Source organism: Pyxicephalus adspersus, chromosome 1 (assembly GCF_032062135.1).
Source record: "Pyxicephalus adspersus chromosome 1, UCB_Pads_2.0, whole genome shotgun sequence".
NCBI classification, from domain to species: Eukaryota; Metazoa; Chordata; class Amphibia; order Anura; family Pyxicephalidae; genus Pyxicephalus; species Pyxicephalus adspersus.
The window spans coordinates 20,799,850-20,822,172 of NC_092858.1; the positions used below are offsets into that span (position 1 = coordinate 20,799,850).

Genomic DNA, 22,323 nt, shown 5'->3' on the forward strand with positions numbered 1-22,323 from the left:
ATCTGGCAGTCCTATATCTGGGATGTATTAGTCTGGTCTGACTGTATGGGCTATAGGTGAATCACAGTAGGTGATTGGCAATCCTCATTAAATGTCTGAAATAATCATACTGCATCTATGAAGAGCACCAACCCAAGAGCAACAGAGATCGGAGGACTATTGGGTACCTCATTTACCATAGCAATACACCTGGCTGCCCTGTATCTGAGATGTATTAGTCTGGTCTGAGTGGATGGGGTGTAGATGATCACAGCCAGCTCTGTTCTGGTGGTTGGTAATCCTTATCAGTGTCTGCAATAGGCCCCTGAATATTCCACTGTAGCTATGGATTTTTACAAGTCAGGAGCTGCACCCTACACAGAGATCAGAGGTGTATAGGTCCTTGGCAGGCACCATAGAAAAGCACCTGGCTGCCCTGTATCTGAGATTTAGGGGATGGGGTATAGATGATCACAGCTAGCTCAGTTCTGGTGATTGGTAATCTGATTTAATTTATTAGTGTCTCATTTAGGCTCCCAAAATTCACACTCTAGGTACAAAGGGCACAAGCCAGGAGTATAAAGCTACATATACACGCCCAATGGTTCTCGCCTGATAATCGGCTCAGGGTCGATATCGGACGAGAATCTGGCATGTGTAGAGCGCCCATCGTCCGAACAACCGTCCTGGCAGATCCACGGCTGATGGACGACGAACGATCCTAATGCAAGGGAAGGGAGAGAGCGCGCAGCAGGGTGCTGCTCTGTCGTTCTCCTCCTCCCCTCTGCATAGAGCTGAACGGTGCTGTATGTATCGTGAAAGATCCTTTCCATAGACAAAAATTGCACGTGTGTATGCAGCTTAGGACACTATACAGAGATCAGAGGTTTATTGGTTCCTAGAAGACACCATAGCAATGCACCTGGCTGTCCTGTATCTGAGATATATTATTCTGGTCTAAGGTGTTGGGCTATAGATGATCAGCCTGCTCTCTGCGGGAGATGCATAATACTCATTTATTAGTGTCTTATTAAGCCCCAGCTTACTATATTTATTATTTTTAATAAACAGGATTTATATAGTGCAAACATATTACGCAGCGCTGTACATTAGAGAGCAGAGGTTCATTGGGCTCTGGCAGGCACCATAGCATTGCACCTGGCTGTCCTAGAGCGGGGTATGGGCAGATGTAGATGAGCCCTGTGCAGAGGACTGGTAATCCTCATTTATTAGACTCTGAAATATACCCCAAACAACTAATAACTGTACAGAGATCAGAAGTTTATCATGCCTTGGCATACGCTGTGCTGATGTACGAATCTGGTCTGAGGGTATGGGATGTATGTGAGAACGGTTTTTCCCATGGGTAATTTTTACTAATCATTGTCCAATAAAAGCACCAATACCTAAACACACCCATCAACGTTAAACTTTCAGCATCCAAGAAACAATTTGGATATCTTTTTCTAAAACAACACAGGCAATTTTTCCTTTACATGTTTTCAGTAAATGTCGCAAAGTGTTGAGAATTGTATCGAGCTGAGAGGTGTCCGAGGTTTGATGCGATCTTTTGATGTGTAGTCGGAGCAGCTTCCAGTCTTGTGTGCCCTGCTTGTACTTTATTTTTTGGGAAATACATTGCTGGGTGTCCATGGTTTAGATTACCGTTATGTAGAACTGACTTCTTTTCCCAACTGTAATTCTGAAATAATTAAAAACTCCAACCGTAGTCTGTAGAACACTTACATAATGTCCGTTTGTTTCTTAATAACCAATCATTCCAATCTTCAAGTTCTGTTGGTTATTTCTAAATGGGGTTGTTGTCCGTTTTATGGGACAAAACCAGAATGCAGGCGTCGCATTACCTAGTCCAAGTGTCACCAATGGTAATTATAGAAGAGATTCTCTGAAGATCTAATTTTTTTTTTTTTAAGGGTTCCCCATGGTAAAAATGTCAAGAAAGGCTGCTCCAGTTCCTGGGCTAAAGAGGCAGATCTGCAGACTTTAATGCAGGGCAATAGTTGGGATGCTCATGTTGGGCCATGGAGAGATTGTCCCCACTTGTGACAGGAGCAGTCACAGATTGTGTGGTGAAGGGGTCACTGTGATGGGTTATTACAGAAGTAGATTGTTTGGGTCTGGGTAATCATGACATCTATATGTTTTTTTTTCTTGTGTTTGTTATCTAGGTAGATTGGATTTGCAAGCAGTTATTCTGTAGCACCCTCACAGACCCCCAAAAATTAGAAAATGGATTTCAGAAGTGCCTATAAACGTTTTCTTAGCGCTATGGGGAATGTGTGCTCTTCTGATTCCTGACAGGCGTCTCCAATATTTTTTACCACAGAGTCACATTGGCTCTTTCTATAAAGAGTACATAGCTCAGACAGTGAGACTCACATGTGTCAAGAAGATAAATATTTGTGCTATTAGTGTTCTGATTTTAGAAATCACTAATGAACATTCTAGAGTGCTATATACTATTGTGACACTGCAGTGAGTTATTGGGCCGTCAACAAGGGTATACATGTTAATAGCATGCTAACGCATCACTGTGCAAGACAGAATGAATGAGCCGTCCTGCATTTTTATGTCTACACTTTGATCTATAATATGCTTAACAAATACAAGTATTAACTTTAATATTTAGAGTACATATAGTTTTAAAGATTGTGTAGCTGACAGCTTGTTTTCAGGTTAGAGAATGACTTTTCCTCATCCTAGCATATTTGCCTCATAAACTATTACTTATGTTGAGAAAATGGAGCCCATGTTAAATGTGGTGTTGAGTGGATTCAGGTTTCCTATTTTGCACTTATAGCAATAATATTTGTCCTGTATCAGTGATCTCCCCGACCCCTTTTAGCTGGGCCCACCACCCGGCTGTTTTTAGGTGGTTACTGAAGAGTTAGGTCACAATACGGGTTGCCACCCAGCTAAAAAAAATTTCTGGCTTGAACACTACATGCGTTTGAAAATCCTTCCTGGGGCAGATTGTGTCCTGTGTTTATCCTTTAGGTAACCTTGTTTTGGGGGTTGCAAATTATTATCCACCCTGTTGGTGTGCAGCCACTTGAAGGAACTTCACAATGAATGCAGCTTTCCACAGTGTCAGAAGCCTTTGTTCCCTGCTGCATTCTGAGGTTTCACTTCTTGGCCCCTATATAACAATAGAACAGAGTTATAAAGGGAATTTTGCACAAGGTATAAAGTGCTGGTACCAACCTCTGCCATTTTCTAAATTCCTGTAATGCTAAATATAGGGTGCTGTTGTCTTTGGTTCGCTCTTTTGGCCCATCACTGCCATTTGCTGCCATTAGTAAAGGTGTTAGAGAGTTGCTTTAGCTGTGTGCCCCTGGAAAGGTGAAGGAAAAAAAATATATATATTTATAATGTCGGAGTAAGGAGCCACAGTAAAAAATTTGACATTTGAAGTATCTAGCGCTGAAGATGTTGGGAGACACTGGCCAATGGGGTGGCATGTTTTCTATATATTTATAATGTCGGAGTAAGGAGCCACAGTAAAAAATTTGACATTTGAAGTATCTAGCGCTGAAGATGTTGGGAGACACTGGCCAATGGGGTGGCATGTTTTCCTTTGGCAGAAACTGGACACTGTGGCAGCATGTCGTTGCTGGTATCAATATCTTTAGAGGTCTTTATACATTGTGTGTTATATAAAATCCACATTTATGCCCCCTTTTTATCTGTTAAATATACCTTTTCAGTCATTTTTTTTGTCCATTGTATAGAAGCTAAAATACTTGTTTATCCTGCCATAAAGCTTGTGCTGTCCATGAACTCTACCTGTGCTGCCCAGTTATTAGTTGTATAGCCTGAATTTACCCTAAACTACAGAATGCCTCCTAAAAATGATATGAAGATTAGGAGAACATATTCTGTAGTCCTAACACACTTTGTAGGATATGATATCTCCTCTGTACATTCAGTACCACAACTGAACGTTGCCAACTTGGGACAGAAAGTATGTTCTTAATGCAGACGCCTAGCTGGAGGGGTAATCACAAGAATCACTTGGGATTATTGAACAGCTTGTGTAAACAGAGAAAAGTAGCTGTAGGAGCGCTTTATTGCACAGGTATTTTTTATTTAGTCTTTATCTGTACATCTGCAGGCCCTTTATCTTCGGGGATGTAATCCTTGGGTAGATGGCTGCCGGGCTGTGGCCACCTTTACATTATATGTTCTATCATTTTTAGCTAGGAGCTGAATAAAAACAAAACCCTGGCAAAGTTTACGGATCATTATAGAAACCTAAAACGTTCACGAGGAACAAATATAAACTACTAGTGGTGGTTATCAGATCATAACGGCAAGTACAAAAGATCTGGTGACGCCTTACTCCTATGCTTTCCTACTTGGAAACCTTTTATGTGATGGGTGATCACTGACGGGAAGTGTTTTTTGTGCATCATGTTACATGGGTAATAAAACATACAAGGGGACACTTTTTGTTTTTTTGATTCTGTGTGTGGGGACGGCTAAAGTTTTGGTGACTTGAATGTAAAGCTTTGTAAAGTAGGGAAATTCACAGTCAGATGTCTCCTAGATTGTAAAGCTCTTCAGGGCTGGGTGCTCTCCTCCTGGGTCACTGTCGGTATTTGTCTGTTATTTGCATTCCCTATTTAATGTACAGCACTGCGTAATATGTTGACGCTTTATAAATCCTGTTTAATAATAATATTATGTATATACATGCTGTGCTTCACCTCACCACAGTGTAAACTCAAAATGTAAACCTGTATCCAACACCGATCATCAAAAAAATAATTACCAGGTTGTGATGTTGCCACCAGGTGATCAGATCAGTGCCATCAAAGTGCCCCAACAAATGTCAACAAAAGAATATTTTCTTGGTGTTAATACTGATTGAGTTTTATCAGCATGCTGAAATCGGTGCACCCTCAAGATCCAATTTTTTGAAAAGCATATCAAATATTTAAGCATGCAGATCGATTGTTAGCAATCTCATATACAGTACCTCTAAAATGTCCACCAGGGCTTTATTCACATCACAATTAGAACAGTCAATAGTCTGGAAGTTATTGATGAGCGACCGATCAATAAATAACTGTATATAATACTGCTGTATACATGGGTGCAGAGAATTGTGTAAATACCTCTTAAGGTGGAGAGGGGGAGTTGTGCTTGTGGTGGTCATGGGGTAGAGGAGGATTTGTCCTGATCGGCTACATTATAAAAAATGAATAAAAAAAATCTATAATTAGATTATTTCAGGTTCTCTTACTATGATTTGTATATAGTTCTATGCAGGATTGGCATTGATATGCCAAATAAAAAAGGAAAATCCTGCTAAACCTGCCCCAAATTTAGAACAAGACTAAATCAAATCCTAATCATTGTCTTCGTTGCTAATCCTCGTCCCTCTACAGTCTGAGTGTGCAGTTTATCTTCTACTTCCTGGCCTGCTCCATTATGTGCCGGTACTGCTGACTCTGAAAAAAATCCCATTCCAAATTTACATAGGCAATTAACTAATGTCCCAGATTACAATACTTCCTAGCAAAGAAATATCTAATTAGCTGTATTCTTTTTATTGCTTTGATTTGCTAATGTGGATCTATAGTATGACTTTCCTTGGATGTGACACATGAGTTAATGGGGAAAAAATATAACGGAGGTCACAGCAGAGTCAGCATGATCACACTCTGGTCTCCTATGTGACTCATGCTGGTTTAGGGGATAACCGTTAAATAAGCTCCTGATTCTGCGAAGCCAAGGCAGAATGCTTTCCAATATAGAAAGAGCACATCGACATTTATTTAGAATGGTACCCCAGCAAACATATTGGCTGCCATTGCAGTGGTCTTTTATATTATATGTATATATATATATGTGTGTGTGTGTGTGTGTGTATATGTGTGTGTGTGTGTGTATATATATATAATTACACAGTGGTACCTTGGTTTAAGTCCTTAATCCGTTCCAGATCCTTGGACTTATAACAAACAGGACTTACACCAAACTAATTTTTTTCATAAGAAATAAAAGGAAAATGATTAATCCGTTCCCATGAAAAAAAACCCTATTGTTATTGGCATATTGTACATTGATGGGGTTGTATGGAATAATTAAAACACTGCTTAATATTAAAATACATAACTACAAAAGCAATTAGATGAAATAAATTAAAATTTAACCTCACTTTAGCTAGCTGAGAAGAGTCGAGCGCCTACTAGGATGAGAAGGGAGGAGGAGGAGATGTTATGTAATTCACAGAGCGTTATAACGCGGGTTCACTGAATGGTAGCAACTGGCCTACTGACGCTCGTGGGCAGTTGCGGCTTTGTCTCGAGAGAGGTAAATAAGGGTAGTGCGCGGTGTTATGACTCATTGACCCATACAAGTTCTAGCACAAAGGTTGTATACCAAGAAAAATTTTTCGTGTCCAAACAGGACTTATACTAAGTTGGACCTATTCCAAAGCGGACTTATTCCGAGGTACTACTGTGTGTGTGTGTGTATGTATATGTGTGTGTGTATATATATATATATATATATATATATATATATATATATATATATATATATTAGTGTGTGTTATGGTGTAATGCTTTACTGAGAATGCAGCAGGTTTTATTGATAAATCCCAATCAATCCCGTTACAGCAAATGAAATAGTCAGATATTTACAGAGGTACCACTGACCTGTTAAATAAATACTTTGACTTTCATTTCTAATTTCCTAAAATGCTACTTGCATGGCTGTAATACTTATCCAGGGTCTTCAGTACACTCTTAGCAATGTACACAGGTTATGGGGCGTGGTGGCTGAGGATAGCACTACTAGAGGGCCTTTGAGAAGTTAGGACTTTGCAGTACTTGGTCCCAGGTTTGAATCTCGTCCAGATTACTAACTGCATGGAGCTTGCAGGTTCTCCTTGTGTCTGCCTGAGTTTCCTCCCATATTCCAAAAACATGCAGTTAGGTTAATTGGCTTCCCCCCAAAAAATTTACCTTAGACTGTGTTAGTCATATGACAGATTGTGAACCCTATGGAGAGACAGTTAGTGACATGACTATGGACTCTTTACATCGCTGCGTAATATGTTGCCGCTATATAAATACTCGAATAATAATCGCCTGAGACGAGCGGTTGGGCTTGTCTCGGGAGTGAATCTGACAGCAGTCGCCCAACATTCATGGATCCCTTTGTTGTAGATCCAAAGTAAGAGTGGCCTCTTTGCAAGTCAAGGGAAGAGAGCACTGAGGGGGTACCACTTGTTCCTCTTTCCATAGATAGAATGTTGCTGTGTGTACGGCACTCGTTCATCTGTTACTGAAAGCGATCATGAAAGATTGATTCCAGCGACAAAAATCTAACACGAGTACACAGCCTTGTGTGATTGTGGAACAAATATTCATATGAGAAACTGACTTTCTAATCTGCATTGCCTGTTCCAGGTTAGTAACTCGAAGTATATAAATAGTATTTAAAGCTGCATACACACATGCAATTGTCGTTGGAAAGGATCTTTCGCAATCCTTTCCAACGACTAAGCCCTGCACGATGCATGAACAATCGCTGTACATTACAGTACCATTCTACTCAATGCATTAGGATTGTTCGTCGTCCAACGTCCGTGCATCCGCCAGGACGGTCATTCTGATGACAGTATGCACACCAGATTCTCGTCCGATATCAGCCCTGAGCTGATTATTGGGCGAGAACTATTGGACGTGTGTATGTAGCTTAAGGGTTTCCACAATGGTATCCTCGTATTTCTAGATTTATAGATAAATCTCCACTATCTACTCCAAATATCAGCAAGACAGGAACTACATTGCTGGTTTTCTATGTGTAGTTCATAAAACAAAAATACTGTTTATTTCTTCTTCAGACAGCTCATCCCCAGGATTTTGCTCTATATGTTTTGCTTGGTTTCTGACATCAATATTTTTTTTTTTATAAACCGGAGAAAATGAATAGACCAGCGTTGACATCATACCACAAAGGAAATACTGCTCTGATCTCACTGAGCTGTTTTGGCTCTCGCCTGTCTAAGTAATTTAAGTAAACTTTGTAACCTCATGACATTGGTACATGGAAGAAAAGTGATATGAATTCCTATTTATAGCCCAGACAGCGATCTGTGCAGTCCTAATTATGGAATGCATATTATCATTTGGTGTGAAAATAACAAAATGCTTCCTCTTGCTAGTTATATAGCACATGTGGTATTTGGATCTGCCATTCTGATACCACGTGTTCACTGTATTAGGTTTATAGTGCTGTAACTATTTATTTAAAAAAAGTTTAACATGGGAACTTTGGCTGTTTTCTGTAGGTTGCGTTGCACAAGTTTCCTAGCTGGTTGGTTCACAGATAGGCTGTGCATTATCTTATATTCCTTTAAAAAATAGTAATTTTTTTGGTGTTTTTTCTAAAATATGCTGGCTTTCTGCTTTTTCTTTTAACAAGCACACAAACCCAGTCCCTATCCTTCCCTACAGGATGTTTGGGTTGAATTTACGTTTGTAACCCCCCGCTTAGATTTGCCTGAAGGTAGCAATTCTTTTTACAATGCTACAGCTAAATCCTTTAGTTCTAATTCATAAAGCTTATATGGTAATATATATTTTTTTTCTATCGTGATATAAATCTTTTTTCTGAAAGTTTGGGGCATCTTTTGGCAAACCCAAACTAAAGTTCTGTACCGGTCTTTCCTTCAGCGATCCCAAAGAGCACTGTAGACAGAATGAAACCCACTGACTTAACCTATCCATGTTCCATCACAGGGCGCTGCCATGTTCCTTTCTCTTCTTCCTTAGCCATCTTGATTGGCTGTTCCTACTTTGGGGTTCACTTCTCCCCGGCACAGGCAAGGCAACCAACGCTGACACTACGCGTGATAGAAACACAGATGGATCAGGCAATAAGACATTATTGCAGGAGGGAGATTGTCTGTCTCTTTCTCCAGTAATGACCTGCCTGATCATGGAATCCTCAAGGTTCCACTTTAAGTAACTGCAAACACTTGAGTTACCAGATTAAAAAAAAAAGTTTTTATTTCAAAATTGCAAATACAAGAACTTTTTATCTCTTGAAACCACTTTAAAGATGTAGAATACATTAAATTATGTTTTTTTGCTTACATGCTACGTTATACCTCAGCATTTTCATGGACTATAGGAGTTGCATCATCTCCTCTGTTATCACAAATAATTTGGTTCTGGAGCCATACAGTTGGTATGCCAAAGTAAATACTAGGGGGTCCCAGGTTATGGCTTCTCATTTTGTGAATTCTGGTTTTGGTCAGCATCAAATAATTGCTTATAGTAGAGCACAGAAAATTGCTAAACTGTGCTAACAAATCATACAGTCCTAGTCAGTCATTCTTTCGCGGCCGGTTTATTTGTAATGTTATGTTACTGATGGATAAGTTATGAGCTGACACTCACTCCTCATTTACATCTGTTAGGATATGCCAGGACGGAAGGTCCTATCTAGAATTCCCGTCCTCCCTATTACAGGCCCCATCAGAAGTGAGATTTAGGCTTCTAGCATCTATGTGCAGCTGAATATCAGTTTTCAGTGGATGGATATGTAAAAGCAGACAGTCCGAATGGTGTTTGGTGAGCCTTGTGCTCCCTTTTGCAGCCCCTGGGTTTAGGAATTTATATTTGCTGACTTGCCAGTTGGTAATGCTCTTCTCCTACACTTGGTAGCTTAGTATTTTTATTTTGCCTGGGATAAGTTGCAATGACTAAGTACTGGAGTAAAATAACTAGATATCAGTAGTGTCAAGTACACCACATGTAATCTGAGTTGGATGCAAATATTGTGTACCTGTAGCTGGCAAAATTGCCACAACTCCACAGCCCTGTAATGGATCACTCCAATATTGTCTAATTAGTTTGGCCCAGTGTTCCTTTTAGAGCTTTTCTATGTCTGTTTTGAAAGCTCTGTCACAAACCAGAACTCCTGAGCACCCCGTCTGTGATTGATGTTATATGCTAGTTCTGGGCCGACAAAGCTAAACTTAGTCCTGTCCTGGAATTCCAGGGAGTGCAGCAGTTGACAAATGTCTGCATTCATGAAAATATCACACTGTTTTGTTTTGTTACTTTCAAGCAACCTTCTGGTGTAGCATTGTAACTGCTCTTCTGTACTGCTGACAATTTGTTATAATATGGGTCATTTACATGCTGCATGCATCAGTGGAGCAAATGTCTGCATTTCCAAAGCACCTTTTTTAATAAAAGTACAAATTGCTTTGAAAAACAAAAAAAAAAATGTATCAAAGTACCCAAAATAAACTACATTTACCTAGTCTTGCCCTTCCAGATGCGTTAACAAGCGGCAGCAAAGTCTGATAAAGACTTAAAGCGTACCTAACTTTAAAATTTTCACTACATAAAAGGGTAGACAACCTTTTTATGTAAGGTAAAAATTCTGTTTGGGTTTTTTTAAAGTGCAAAAAAAAAAAAAAGGTGCGGCACCACCCCCTGAATGAATGGGCGCGCAAAGCCTTCCAGGATACCTATATCGCGCATCCCGGGAGGCTCTTGGTTACTCCTGCGCATGCCCGAGGTGCAGAAGGAGTCCATTCATCATAAGGGGGGAAAAACGCATGCACAAAGAAGCGATGCGGTGTAGGAAGAAGAACCTGTAAGTTGGTGGCGCCTGGGGCCCGAAGACAGATACCAGGACAACGTTGGACCCGATGAAAGAAACCTCCGGATCGACTTCTCTGCGGCATTAAAGGTTTTTTTTTTTTTTTTTTTTTTTTTTTGGGCACTTTTGGGTTTACTTCCTTTTTAAGTGTGTTGCGCCCTGCTTGGCGTTTATTGTGAGTGGCACCTCGGTGACCCATCCCAACACACCATTACAGCACGTCACACACTACCATTCAATCTCAAGAATGCTGTCAATGCTGAGCCCTTTGTGTTCCATTGTATTTCAGTCCAATGAAATGAATAGGTTGCCCTAACACTATGCCTTTTAATGCACCATAACTAATTTGATTGCTGTGAATGGGCCTTTTTTGCTGGGCATACACAAGGCAGGCCTGACGGTTATCGGTCACAATAGTTTTCTAGTTACCATTAACCAAATGATTGAAAAGATGGAAACCATTGCAGTGGTTTATGAAAACGTTTTCTCCTCTTTTGTGTGATGGAGGGGGAGTTTAAATTGAAAAGCTAGGAATGTAAAAATTAGTAAATGTATTTATGAAAAGAATAAAAAAATCCTGTATGCACATTTCCAAGTTTTGGTAGCTGTCCACACTGCCTATTTCTCTGCAGCAGGTGCAGAATTGTACCTGAACTTTGACCCTTATGCAATGCTGGCACATATAAACCCTAAACCTATTTTTAAGTATTGCTGGCATTATGCTTCACTGTATACAGTTTTTTTGCCAAGTTTCTTACCAGTAGATCTGTCCAGTAACAGCAATTCTGTAATAGGCTGAGGACGCTAAGCCACAACCTCGTCTGCCATCTGCTCTTCATTCAGTGGACCATTGAACTGCCCATCAGATCGGATTGTAAGGCAGAGACTTTGCACTGACAGGAAGTTCTGATGTCCAGGAAACAATATATATTGAGGAATGATGCCAAATATATTGGGATATATTTTTGGTTCACTTGCATTGCCTGTTTAGTTTGACTACTGTTCCCACAAGGGGGTTTCGCCTTTTTGTGCAAGTCAGTGAGAATTAACTTTTTTGCAGGTTAAATGCAGGTGGGGAAGTTAACTGTAGAACACATGTACCTAATAATTGATTTTCAACACGAGCCCCTAAGCTGTTCCCGCAGACGTTTTATCTGGGATTTAGCCTGTGTTGGCAAACCTTCTTTTGTATATTGTATGTCTCATTATTCTCCTACAAGAATTCTGAAGTGAAATAAACTGGCGGTGATCTGTAAAAATGTTATACTAAAAATCTAGCACAGTGTAAAGCTGCATAGTGTACAGTACAAAAACAGGAAATGCATCCGAAGCAGATTGCAATTGGAATTCCTGTAGTGCCAAAGAGATCAGTGTTTTCCTTCCATACTGATCCTATTCAGAAAAATTCCATGCAGCAGAGGCTGTCGGGCCCCATGCCATAAAAGAAGTCTGAGGCCTGCGATCAGCCCACAGGACAACCCCACTGTGTTTATTAAACACATCTGCTAATAAGGTGATAATTTCCTTTTAATCTCTGCTGTCATGTTGCCATGCTATATTTGAAGATTTTAAAAAGCCACGGGTGTCGCTTCAGGAATACGTTATGACCAGGCACAGACTGCATAAAGTGCTGTGATCATTCTGTGAGCAAAAGCTATTCTTGTTCATCTAAATGTCATCTGTTTATGAAGGGACATCTATGTCATGGAATGTGTTCTCACTTTAAAGGCACAGTACACCTAAGAGGACCTGTCAGTGTAGAAATATAGGAGCTGACACTGTTTTAGGACTCCCAAGTCTAACAATGCAGATACTGACAAGACTGACTTACCTGCAATTAGCACTTAATGAGGAGCCACAATTACGGTGGCTGAGACAAGTTGAGAAGATTTGGACCTAACCTACTTCTGCACTTAAAATGTTATGGCAGCAGGGCCAGGACACATGATTAGGAATCAAATAAGTGATGGATAAATCAGGAAACTGCATATAAAGTGCAGAACTCTCAAATTTGATAGAGTAGAAGCAAGAAGATGAAGATATGTATAGACTTCAGATTCCGCATCCAACATTTCCATAAATCCTGAGACATCACAGCCAGCAATGTTTTAGCTCTCAGTGCAGATATACATCTCTGAGGCTTGTAGACACAGAACGTGCTCTGCTGTTTTTTACATTTGAAGGTACTACTTCGTCACCATTAACATTTCTAGATATTTCCCATTGGACAGCACATCTTCACTTTTTGAGTTTAGGTCTACATTAGAGCTTGGCAGCATGTATATGTGTATAAAGCCAATTCCTTACTAGGTAGTAAAGATAGGGGGTAGAATTAAATCACCAGAGCTTAGCTGTGTTTGCCATAACCCACCATGTTTGTAAGGGTTTAGGCTCATTGTGCAACCATACGGATCTCCTCAAAGAGTTCAGACAGGGAAACTGATGAGAAGAGAGACAATCGTGTGGTTTACTTATTGCAAGGTATCTGTTGTTATCACCCTGTGTATCTTCTAGTTCAGTATTACCTGGAAAGGACAGCTACCTGCACCTGACTGGCCACCTACCCTTTGTTCATTCTCTTAGCTTGAAACATAGGTAACATTGGTATTTTTGTGGCCAGTAAAAAAAAAAAACACTTTATTGACTTTGTTTCCTTGTCTGGCTGCTGAAACTACAAATGATATGAATCCTTGTGAGCTAGCAACAGAACCTCCAGTTTCAGTAGCTGCTCATGTTATCCAATTCATCTTTCTGTCGATATAAAACATTACGGCATTTGGTAAACATTGTAGTTCCCTACAGAAGTGACTCCACAGTTCTAAATTCCCTGCTTTACTGTTGCTGTAGTCATTACTGCATTCCTCTTTTAATATTTACAGTTGTGTAATATAGGGAATAAGATAAAAGGAAACCCCTTTTGCAATAACTGTATCATGAGGGTAGAACTGACAGCTGCATGCCGGGTCCCAGAATAAAAAAATAAACCCGTTGCTAATTCCACCAAACATACCTCCAAAACTAGAAGACCTTGCTTTGTTTGATTGCCTCTTTATCATAGATCTACATGTTGCATTCTGAATGTCATAAAGTGTTCATGTGAAGTGTCATGATTATTATTTTAGTAATTTGATCTTTATTAATTTATTTATTTTTTTAGACTATGCGAAGACACAGAAATGAAGTGACCATCGAACTGCGAAAGGTAAGTTCTGGACTGTAGAGACGGAACTTTTAGAATGTTTAATGTGTATCTCTGTTTAATATTTGTAAACTGTAGGTAATGGTTAGACTGTCAGATGATTTTTTTTTTTTCTGCCCTTGTCCCTGTGGGGAAAGTCATCCCATTATTTATATGGTGATACGGTTATATTATTTATATGGTGACTATTGTTCCTGAGAGAGGGAAAAATCAGAAATTCGGAGTCTTTTACTGGTACACCTAAGAGAGGAATTCCCCTGTAAGTCCTCTAACTTTTGGCCTTTCGTGTTGGAGAGCACTATTAAGGCGTGAGAAGGAAGTTGTGAATCCAGTTAATATTTTATCCACAATTTACATCCAAAGTAAACACAGATACAAAACCTATTATTTTATGTTTTTCAGTGTGCATTAAAAAAAAAAAGTTTTAGACCATTTTAAATATGTTGCATTATTGGACCGCATAAAACATATGGAGACTACTGATATCCCTTACGACTGTACATAAAAATAGACCGTCTCAGGGGGGAAAAAAAACTGAAATGTCCAAAATATTTTGTGCAAGTGTCCCAGGGCCGCCTAAGCTGTATCTTTTGTACACTTTTTCTACAGGTGCTCCTCTCTAGGAGAAAAACGTTTTCCCCTATTCAAACCATCTTTCCTGTGTTGTGCTGCTCAGTGGCACACAGCCATTCTCACGAGAGAGGCTGATTCATACTGGGAATGCATTTGTCATTAGATTTTAAGCTTGTTGTCACCAAGTATTTGTTCTTGCCTCTAGCTACTAAAAAAAATATTCCTGTGGACGAGTTTCTTGTATTATATTGTATAAGTTGCTGATGCCTTTTCAGTTGGCATGCCATAAAAAAAATCAAATGTTGTGATCTGGATGACTTTATTAGCTATTTGTGCAACTTGTAGACGGTAATGAAAAGGTCTGAGTCCATTATATGTTCTTGTGGTACTCTAGGCAGGATGTCATTTCGTTGAGAATACATACTGCATTCCTAAATACTTTTCATTCCAGTCAGTGAAGAGATCACTTGACTGAAAATCATTGAGTCTTCCATATGCTGAAAAGACCATAAGCAGAAGTAATTTGCTTACTGCTTGTATCTTTGAAGATATTGCCATGTATCACTGACTACCTCATTAACAGTACAAATGACAATAAAAACTTAAAAACGGTAACCCTATCGACTGCAAAATATTTTGTTGGAGTTATACCAAGTTAAACTTAAGTCTAGGACCTGCCTAGACCTAAAACATTGAGGTCACTCACACCTGTGCTCCCACCTCCTGTGAACATTTACCTGTCGACAGCTGAGCCCTATTTGGCTAAGACTGCTGCCTCTTCCTCAATAAAGAGCTGAGTTAAATGAAATCTTATTTCTCCCTGGATTTCAGCTTTATTACTTTTTATAGAGGGGCGGGGAGAAAGGCGTTTTTGTTTTGATGCTGCCTATTTGTGCTCGGTGGCTAAATCTATGTCACTATAGACATTTCTGTCAAGTAACAAAGTCTTGTTTATCTTTCCAGAACAAAAGAGATGAACACCTTTTGAAAAAGAGAAACGTTCCACAAGAAGAGAGTTTAGAAGATTCAGATGTTGATGGAGATTTCAAATCTGTATGTCTGCTTCTTTAAATTATTATTATTTTTTTTTTAACATGAATTCTTTAATAAGTTTCTAGGCATATGTCTTATTTTTTAATGTTTTCTTACACTACCAGCCATTCACATTTTTACACTGGTTGGTTTATCAATTTCACAAATGGTAAAGAAATAAAAACAGCAGATAAGGGAATAAAAGTATTGGTAACCCAGGCATTAAAGAAAAATACCTACCTACTGCTTGCTAAACACTTTCATTCCCATTCAATTATTTTGAATGGGAATGGTAGGAGTGATGGAGGGGGTGGCATGGAACGTTGCAGGATATATCTGTGACTTCCTGAAGTGAGCTGCTTGCCGCTTGTCTACAGTACAATTCTTTTGCTAATAAACAGTATGCAGTGAATGTTTGACAGCCACATACATAGCCATATAGCCTGTGGTCCTCATCCGTACCCTACTTCATAGAGCTATCCTAGAGGATGCATTAGTAGTTTAAAAAAAAAAATGTAAGTTTTAACTAATGCAAATGTTTTTTGCTTACCTTGCAGCAAAACGTAACACTAGAAGCAATACTACAGGTATGTGCAGATTTTTACATTTGTGTGGTTTTTGTTTACTTGGACTTTATGACAAGTTGAAGATCTAGTGGCTCAAAGAGCTGGCAATGCATACATGTAGTGGTATATCCCGGGGTAGGCATCTAAAAGAAAGTTGTTGCTCATATGCATCAGGAGTTTCTCTAATGTAAGCCATTGCAAGAGAAAGCCAATGATTGCTGGCTATCTATTGTCAGTGTTGGAATCTTCTGCTTGATGTCTAATCTGACATGTTAAATGTATTTATAATCCACCAGCCAACACAAAAAAGAGGAGCCCCAATACCAAAAAAAAAAACCCACAAAATATATCGCTGCTTAGGTGACGTGTGTGTCCAATCTATACTGCGTTTACTAATATCCTAAAAAGACCTTTTAAGGCTGCTTAAGTAGATCTGTTTAGAAATTTTTATTGGATTTGTTCTGAAAAAAAATGCCCAGTAATACAGTATATATATATTTTTGTTAATAGAATGCAACCAGTGATAATCCAGCAACCCAACTAAGTGCTGTACAGGCAGCAAGGTAAGATATAATACATTTTGCTTTATTTTGTCCAAGTTGGTAAACTTTTATGTGACTAGGTATACTAAACTTTAAGTGAACTGATTCAATAAAATTCACTCAATGGGAAACATGTTGGCTTTACACTTTTGCCATTTTAATCAAATCCTCTGCTCATATGATTAAAGGCTTGACAGCATAGATCATAGTCGTGTTTTCCTCTTGTCCATCAGTTGGTCTTTCACATGGTCTCTAGTTGACTTCCGTCAGATCCATCTGCTTTCCAGTGAACAAATAATTACATGACAGCAACTTGTTACTCTTTGTTTTATGGTTTTGATATAAACGGTTGTCAGCAGTTTGTCTTGATTTGTTGTCATTTTGTTATGGACTAATTTGTAGCTGAAAAACAAATTGTTTATGGCAAACTTGGCGGGATTGCTATGGAAGATGGAGCAGGGAAGTAAAAGGCACTGACTTGCTTGTGTGTTGCTCTATTGCCAGCTGGGTGTGAGTAAGGTATCTCGCTGTCAATTTTTTTATTAGTCAGCGAGGGAACAATTCTCCACTGGTAAAGCTGGCAAGAGAGTGACAATACAGTGCAGGTTCAAGTGATCCAGGATTACATTACATTGGTGATATCAGCCTAAAATGACTTGAACCTTCTTATCCGCTTTCAAGTTAAGTCTCTTGGAACTAGGAAAAAGTATAAAACTTCAATGACAGATTGATGTGGGTAAAAGGTGATAATTATAGGATTGTTTACAAAATTACTAGGAGCATATATAAATCATTAAATGTAACATTCAATGAATATTCACTATGTGTATCTTGGTGCACGTTTCCTTTTTTTTAATTGATTCACCTCTAGTCAACATTGGTGAGATAATTATTTTTATTATATTTATATTAACACACAAACATAGCCTCTAAGACATAACACACATTAATGGTTTTTGTTGTACAATGTTCTCTTACAGAAAGCTGTTATCCAGTGACAGAAATCCACCCATTGATGACCTCATAAAATCTGGAATTCTGCCCATACTGGTGAAATGTTTAGAGGCAGATGACAAGTGAGTATCATTTTTTACCTCTGTAGTATAGCCGTATTACAATAATGAAACATTGTTCCCTCTTCCACATTTAGTAGCCAACAAGAAAGTACTTGTAATAAAAAAAACAAATGCTCAATGGCAAATGTAATAGCATAAATAAGGAGGCTGCCAACCCTTATGAAAATACTTGTTGCCTGGTAATTGTGTCTACTGTGTGTGATCCAGAAAGTAATAAACAGATCAGGATAGTCTATGCAGGCAATAATTGCCTTTTCACCCTTGTAGTATCCAAAAAGGATTATATGCTTTCTTAAACCACATGGAGATTTGCTTTTTTGCTTTCTGCCAGTCACCGACCCCACTCTCCTCTTCAGCTTCAGTACATTCTCCTATAACAAGTATACTGATCAGGATGTCAGACTAAACTCTGAATTTCTTGGTCTGGATTTTTTTCATGTCTTATTTTAATTTTTTGAAATGTTATTTTGGAAACAGAAAATAAAACCCTAAAACTTGTGTTTTAGCCCTTCATTACAGTTTGAAGCTGCCTGGGCATTAACCAATATAGCATCAGGGACGTCAGCACAAACTCAAGCAGTAGTCCAGTCCAGTAAGTGTTTTTTGTTCTCTATTCTGAGCTCTTCTGCAAGTTTGCCTTGTGTTAAAGGCTTAATATCGACCTTTTTCATATTGATTTTTCCTTATTAATTGTACATCTATTGAATTAAATCTGTTATTGCGCTAAAATAGATGTTGATGTTGTGCTTCGTTTTTACGAGCAGATGCTGTTCCACTGTTTCTGAGACTCCTCCATTCCGTGCATCAAAACGTTTGTGAACAAGCAGTATGGGCACTTGGAAACATTATTGGTAAGAATCAATTGATCAACATTGTGGAAGTGGGGAGTTGTAAGAATTAATTTCTGACTGTCAAAAAATCTTTAGTGTTTAGTGAATAATCTAAAATAAGGGGAAACTTTTTTTTTTTTGTTTTTTTTCTTCTTTTTTTCTTCCGTTGTTGATATATGTTGATTGTTTTTCTCTAAGATTTAAACTTAGCTTCTGGGATTTTTTTTACGTTTCTTCTAGGCAAAGTAATTTTACTCATGCATACATTTCAAGGTCACCTTTTTTTTATTTCTCTCCATTTTTAATGAAATTTCTTTTAAACCCTTTCATTCTGTAGGTGATGGTCCACAGTGTAGAGATTATGTCATCTCACTTGGAGTTGTTAAACCGCTCTTGTCCTTCATCAACCCTTCCATCCCCATCACCTTCCTTCGGAACGTTACATGGGTCATTGTGAATTTGTGCAGGAATAAGGACCCCCCACCACCCATGGAGACTGTACAGGAGGTAATAAAGTTAATTGGTGGACATTAGATCCTTACTGTGTTTGATCAACATTTTTCTTGCACTTGAGTAGCTGTTAAGTGAATGAAATGAAAAACATTACATTTAAATCACATTTCCTATCAGTTATAAACCCTATTGCTGAGCCTGTCATTCCTTAAATGTTGGTAGGTGAGTTTTTCAGTCAAGCAACCAGTAGATCAAAGAACAAGTAGATCTGTATTTGGAGCCCTCTAAAGGTTTGCTTTATTATTTACCTGATGCATGGATTATTTCACAGCAAGTTTTTCTGACTCAGGCTGGTATATGTCTGATCAGAATTGTAATAAAGCTTTTCTATCCTAATACAGTGATATTGGTACTCTTATACAAGGGTCAGGATCCATTGTTTAGGGTCACTTAGACCTTTCCTTTTGCTTGGACACCTGTGGCTTACATATAGAAAACTATAGTTTACCTTGCATGCGTTTGACCTCTGCTGTCTTCCCATTTTTTCCCCCCATGTCCTGTCATCATTAATGTTTTGGTCTGTTTTCTGTATTGATTATCTGTCATGTGTTGGTCTAATTTCTGTTAATTTATTTTCTATAACTGTTCTGTTTGCAAACGCCACGTTCATAGTACACAGATATTATTTTGTAAGGGCTTAATTTTTTTTTTTTTTCTGGAGTCAAGCCTTCTATAGGCAGGGTCCACCTTCAGTGTCACCTGGTAAACCTCATAGGAAAAGGATTAAATGATAAGAGCATGGTTAATCAGTTTGTCCATTTCAAAAAAACTTTTTTTTTTTTCTATGTCTTAAGGTTCTAAAATTAAATCATATTTTTTTTCTCTTCACTTTCAGATTTTGCCTGCTTTGTGTGTCCTAATATATCATACAGATATTAATGTAAGTATGCTAATATATGTATTTCAGTTTGATAATGTGAAACTGATAAATTAGAGATTTGCCTTCCTCTGGACCAACTATGTGTCCATAGGGTTTTATATCTGGGATATGTTATGGATTTGTCTTTCTTTTTTTTTTTTTTTTCTTTTCAACCTGACCTACTATGTAACCTTTGTGCCTCAAAAGGAGTTTGGTTAGGCTATTGAGGCAGAATATTAGATAGCTGTTTTTATCATCGTCCAGAGGTGCTCGAAACCATACTTAATTACTTGTCCACGAGATCTTAATAAATTTTTACTTACCTTATTCCACACTTCCTCTTTGGTTGGCACTCGCCTCTCCTGGATAATTTGGATTGTGGACCGTCTTTCTGCATAAAGTGCGGATCTGCTTGGTCATGCATTGCCAGGACTAATCCCAGTGCCTGTGACCACAGAATTAAGTTTTCAGCATTAAATATTTTAAAGCACCAATGCAGTTAGGAAAAATTATAATATGGCATGTTAAAAAGAATATATCCTTTTGATGGTGTTTAAGAAATGGTACAGACACTATTGCAAGCAGTTTTACATCCCATATATTGGAGACTAATAACTAATAATATGTTATTTTTCCTCTTTAGATTCTAGTGGATACGGTATGGGCATTGTCCTATTTAACGGATGGTGGTAATGAACAAATACAAATGGTGATAGATTCCGGAGTTGTGCCATTTTTAGTACCCCTTCTGAGTCATCAGGAAGTAAAAGTTCAAGTAAGTAGCTATATTTCTTAAAAGCTGAACTCTGTGATTGGTATATTTGCTAAAGCAGCTATACCAGAAGCAAAGAGGCTTCAAGGGTCCTCTAAATTTTGGTAAAGTATTATTGGACTCCCCCCCATTGTGTAGATTTGTTAAACTGGCACAGTCAATCATTGTTTAAATTTTGATTTTTCTGTGGTGGAAAATAACTTCCATCTATTAAAGCCTAGTGTTGGATCTTTGTGCAATTACAATAGAATCATGTCTTTGTATATTAATACATTAAGCATATCATTGCCATGGATGGTATTTGGATGGTGGAACTGCACCACTCCCAACAAATTTCATAAGTCCCTAATGGGTTGGTTCATTGAGGAAGTGAAAGTCATGCCCCCTATAGTGATCACATGACCGTATGTTCATCTAGACCAGGGGTCGGCAAACTCCGGCGTTAACACTTCTGCCGCCACGGTAAATGGGGAACATTTCTCTTCGGGGGCGTTCCTAGGGGGGCGGAGCCATTAGGGCGGGACTCGAGAGAGAGTCTGGCCTAGTGTGCTCCTGCCTACCCCTGAAATAGCCTAGTGGCCAAAAAAATTGCCTACCTCTGATCTAGACCATCAGAGAGGTATATTGGGGACTGATCTAAAACCAAACCAAAGTTTTGTATAAATTTGACATAATTCACATATCAACCATAGTAAGCACAATTGAGTTTTAAGGCAAACACTATAGCTCCACTAGCAAAACGGTCTCTTTTTTTTTTTCTTGCTTTCAAAGAAATATAATTTCACATACTTTTGTCATTTTGAAGTCTGCGGTCTGGACCATGACAGTGTAAAAATTAATTTCAATATATGGCATTTTATAGAAATCACCAGTTTTATCTGTAAAGCTTTCTACTCCTATAACACCTCCTTTGTCTCCTTTATTATTTTTAGACAGCCGCTCTAAGAGCCGTGGGTAACATAGTGACTGGCACAGATGAACAGACTCAAGTAGTGTTGAACTGCGATGTTCTTGCACATTTTCAAAATCTACTGACACACCCTAAGGAAAAAATCAACAAGGTATTGTGATTTTAATATGTATTTAAAAATAAGCAAGAAAATACTGCAAGCCTATATTCTTTAGTAGTACAGTAATACAGCTTGGGATGATATAACTCCCATATATTGTGCAAAGAAGTAAATACATCTCAGTATCCAGGCATTCCATGAATGTGTACAAAGCTGTGCATGAGTTCGACCAGACCGGGAAGAAGGTTTTCATGCAAATAAACTAGTGAACCTGTTTGCTCACAAATTTTTATTTTTGTTTTTGTGGTAGGTGCGAATGGTTCAGGTCTCAATCTAAGATGTTTGCTGTTTCTTAAGACTACTGTATTTCTCAACAATACCTTGATGTTTTTAGGAAGCAGTTTGGTTCCTGTCCAATATCACAGCGGGCAATCAGCAACAAGTTCAAGCTGTTATTGATGCTGGACTAATCCCTATGATCATACATCAATTGGCTAAGGTGAGTTTGTGGCCTCTGTAAAATTTCACTCTGCTGTTCAGACATAACAGTATTGAGTTTTTTAATTTATACAGCTAGGTAATTTTGTATTTACTTACAGAAGTTTGCTTACTGTGTTTACTTTTTCTCAGGGTGATTTTGGAACTCAAAAAGAAGCTGCCTGGGCGATCAGCAACTTGACAATAAGTGGCCGGAAAGACCAGGTAAGATAAAC

General features: G+C 38.5%; 1 protein-coding gene across 2 annotated transcripts in view; it reads left to right on the plus strand.

Moving 5' to 3' along the window:
* KPNA3 (karyopherin subunit alpha 3) overlaps positions 1-22,323 on the plus strand; it is a 28,815-nt gene that overhangs the window by 1,601 nt on the left and 4,891 nt on the right. Inside the window, exons 1-14 of one of the 2 annotated variants that reach the window (XM_072403366.1) lie at positions 10,784-12,151; positions 13,796-13,840; positions 15,374-15,463; positions 16,000-16,029; positions 16,519-16,571; positions 17,531-17,626; positions 18,133-18,218; positions 18,391-18,477; positions 18,794-18,963; positions 19,805-19,849; positions 20,472-20,603; positions 21,533-21,661; positions 22,005-22,109; positions 22,241-22,312. In XM_072403366.1, the coding sequence (XP_072259467.1) occupies positions 13,799-13,840; positions 15,374-15,463; positions 16,000-16,029; positions 16,519-16,571; positions 17,531-17,626; positions 18,133-18,218; positions 18,391-18,477; positions 18,794-18,963; positions 19,805-19,849; positions 20,472-20,603; positions 21,533-21,661; positions 22,005-22,109; positions 22,241-22,312 (1,137 nt within the window). In that variant the 5' untranslated portion in view covers positions 10,784-12,151; positions 13,796-13,798. Of the gene's footprint in view, positions 1-10,783; positions 12,152-13,795; positions 13,841-15,373; positions 15,464-15,999; positions 16,030-16,518; positions 16,572-17,530; positions 17,627-18,132; positions 18,219-18,390; positions 18,478-18,793; positions 18,964-19,804; positions 19,850-20,471; positions 20,604-21,532; positions 21,662-22,004; positions 22,110-22,240; positions 22,313-22,323 lie in introns of those variants that run through there. The other variant, XM_072403358.1, reaches the window with a different exon arrangement.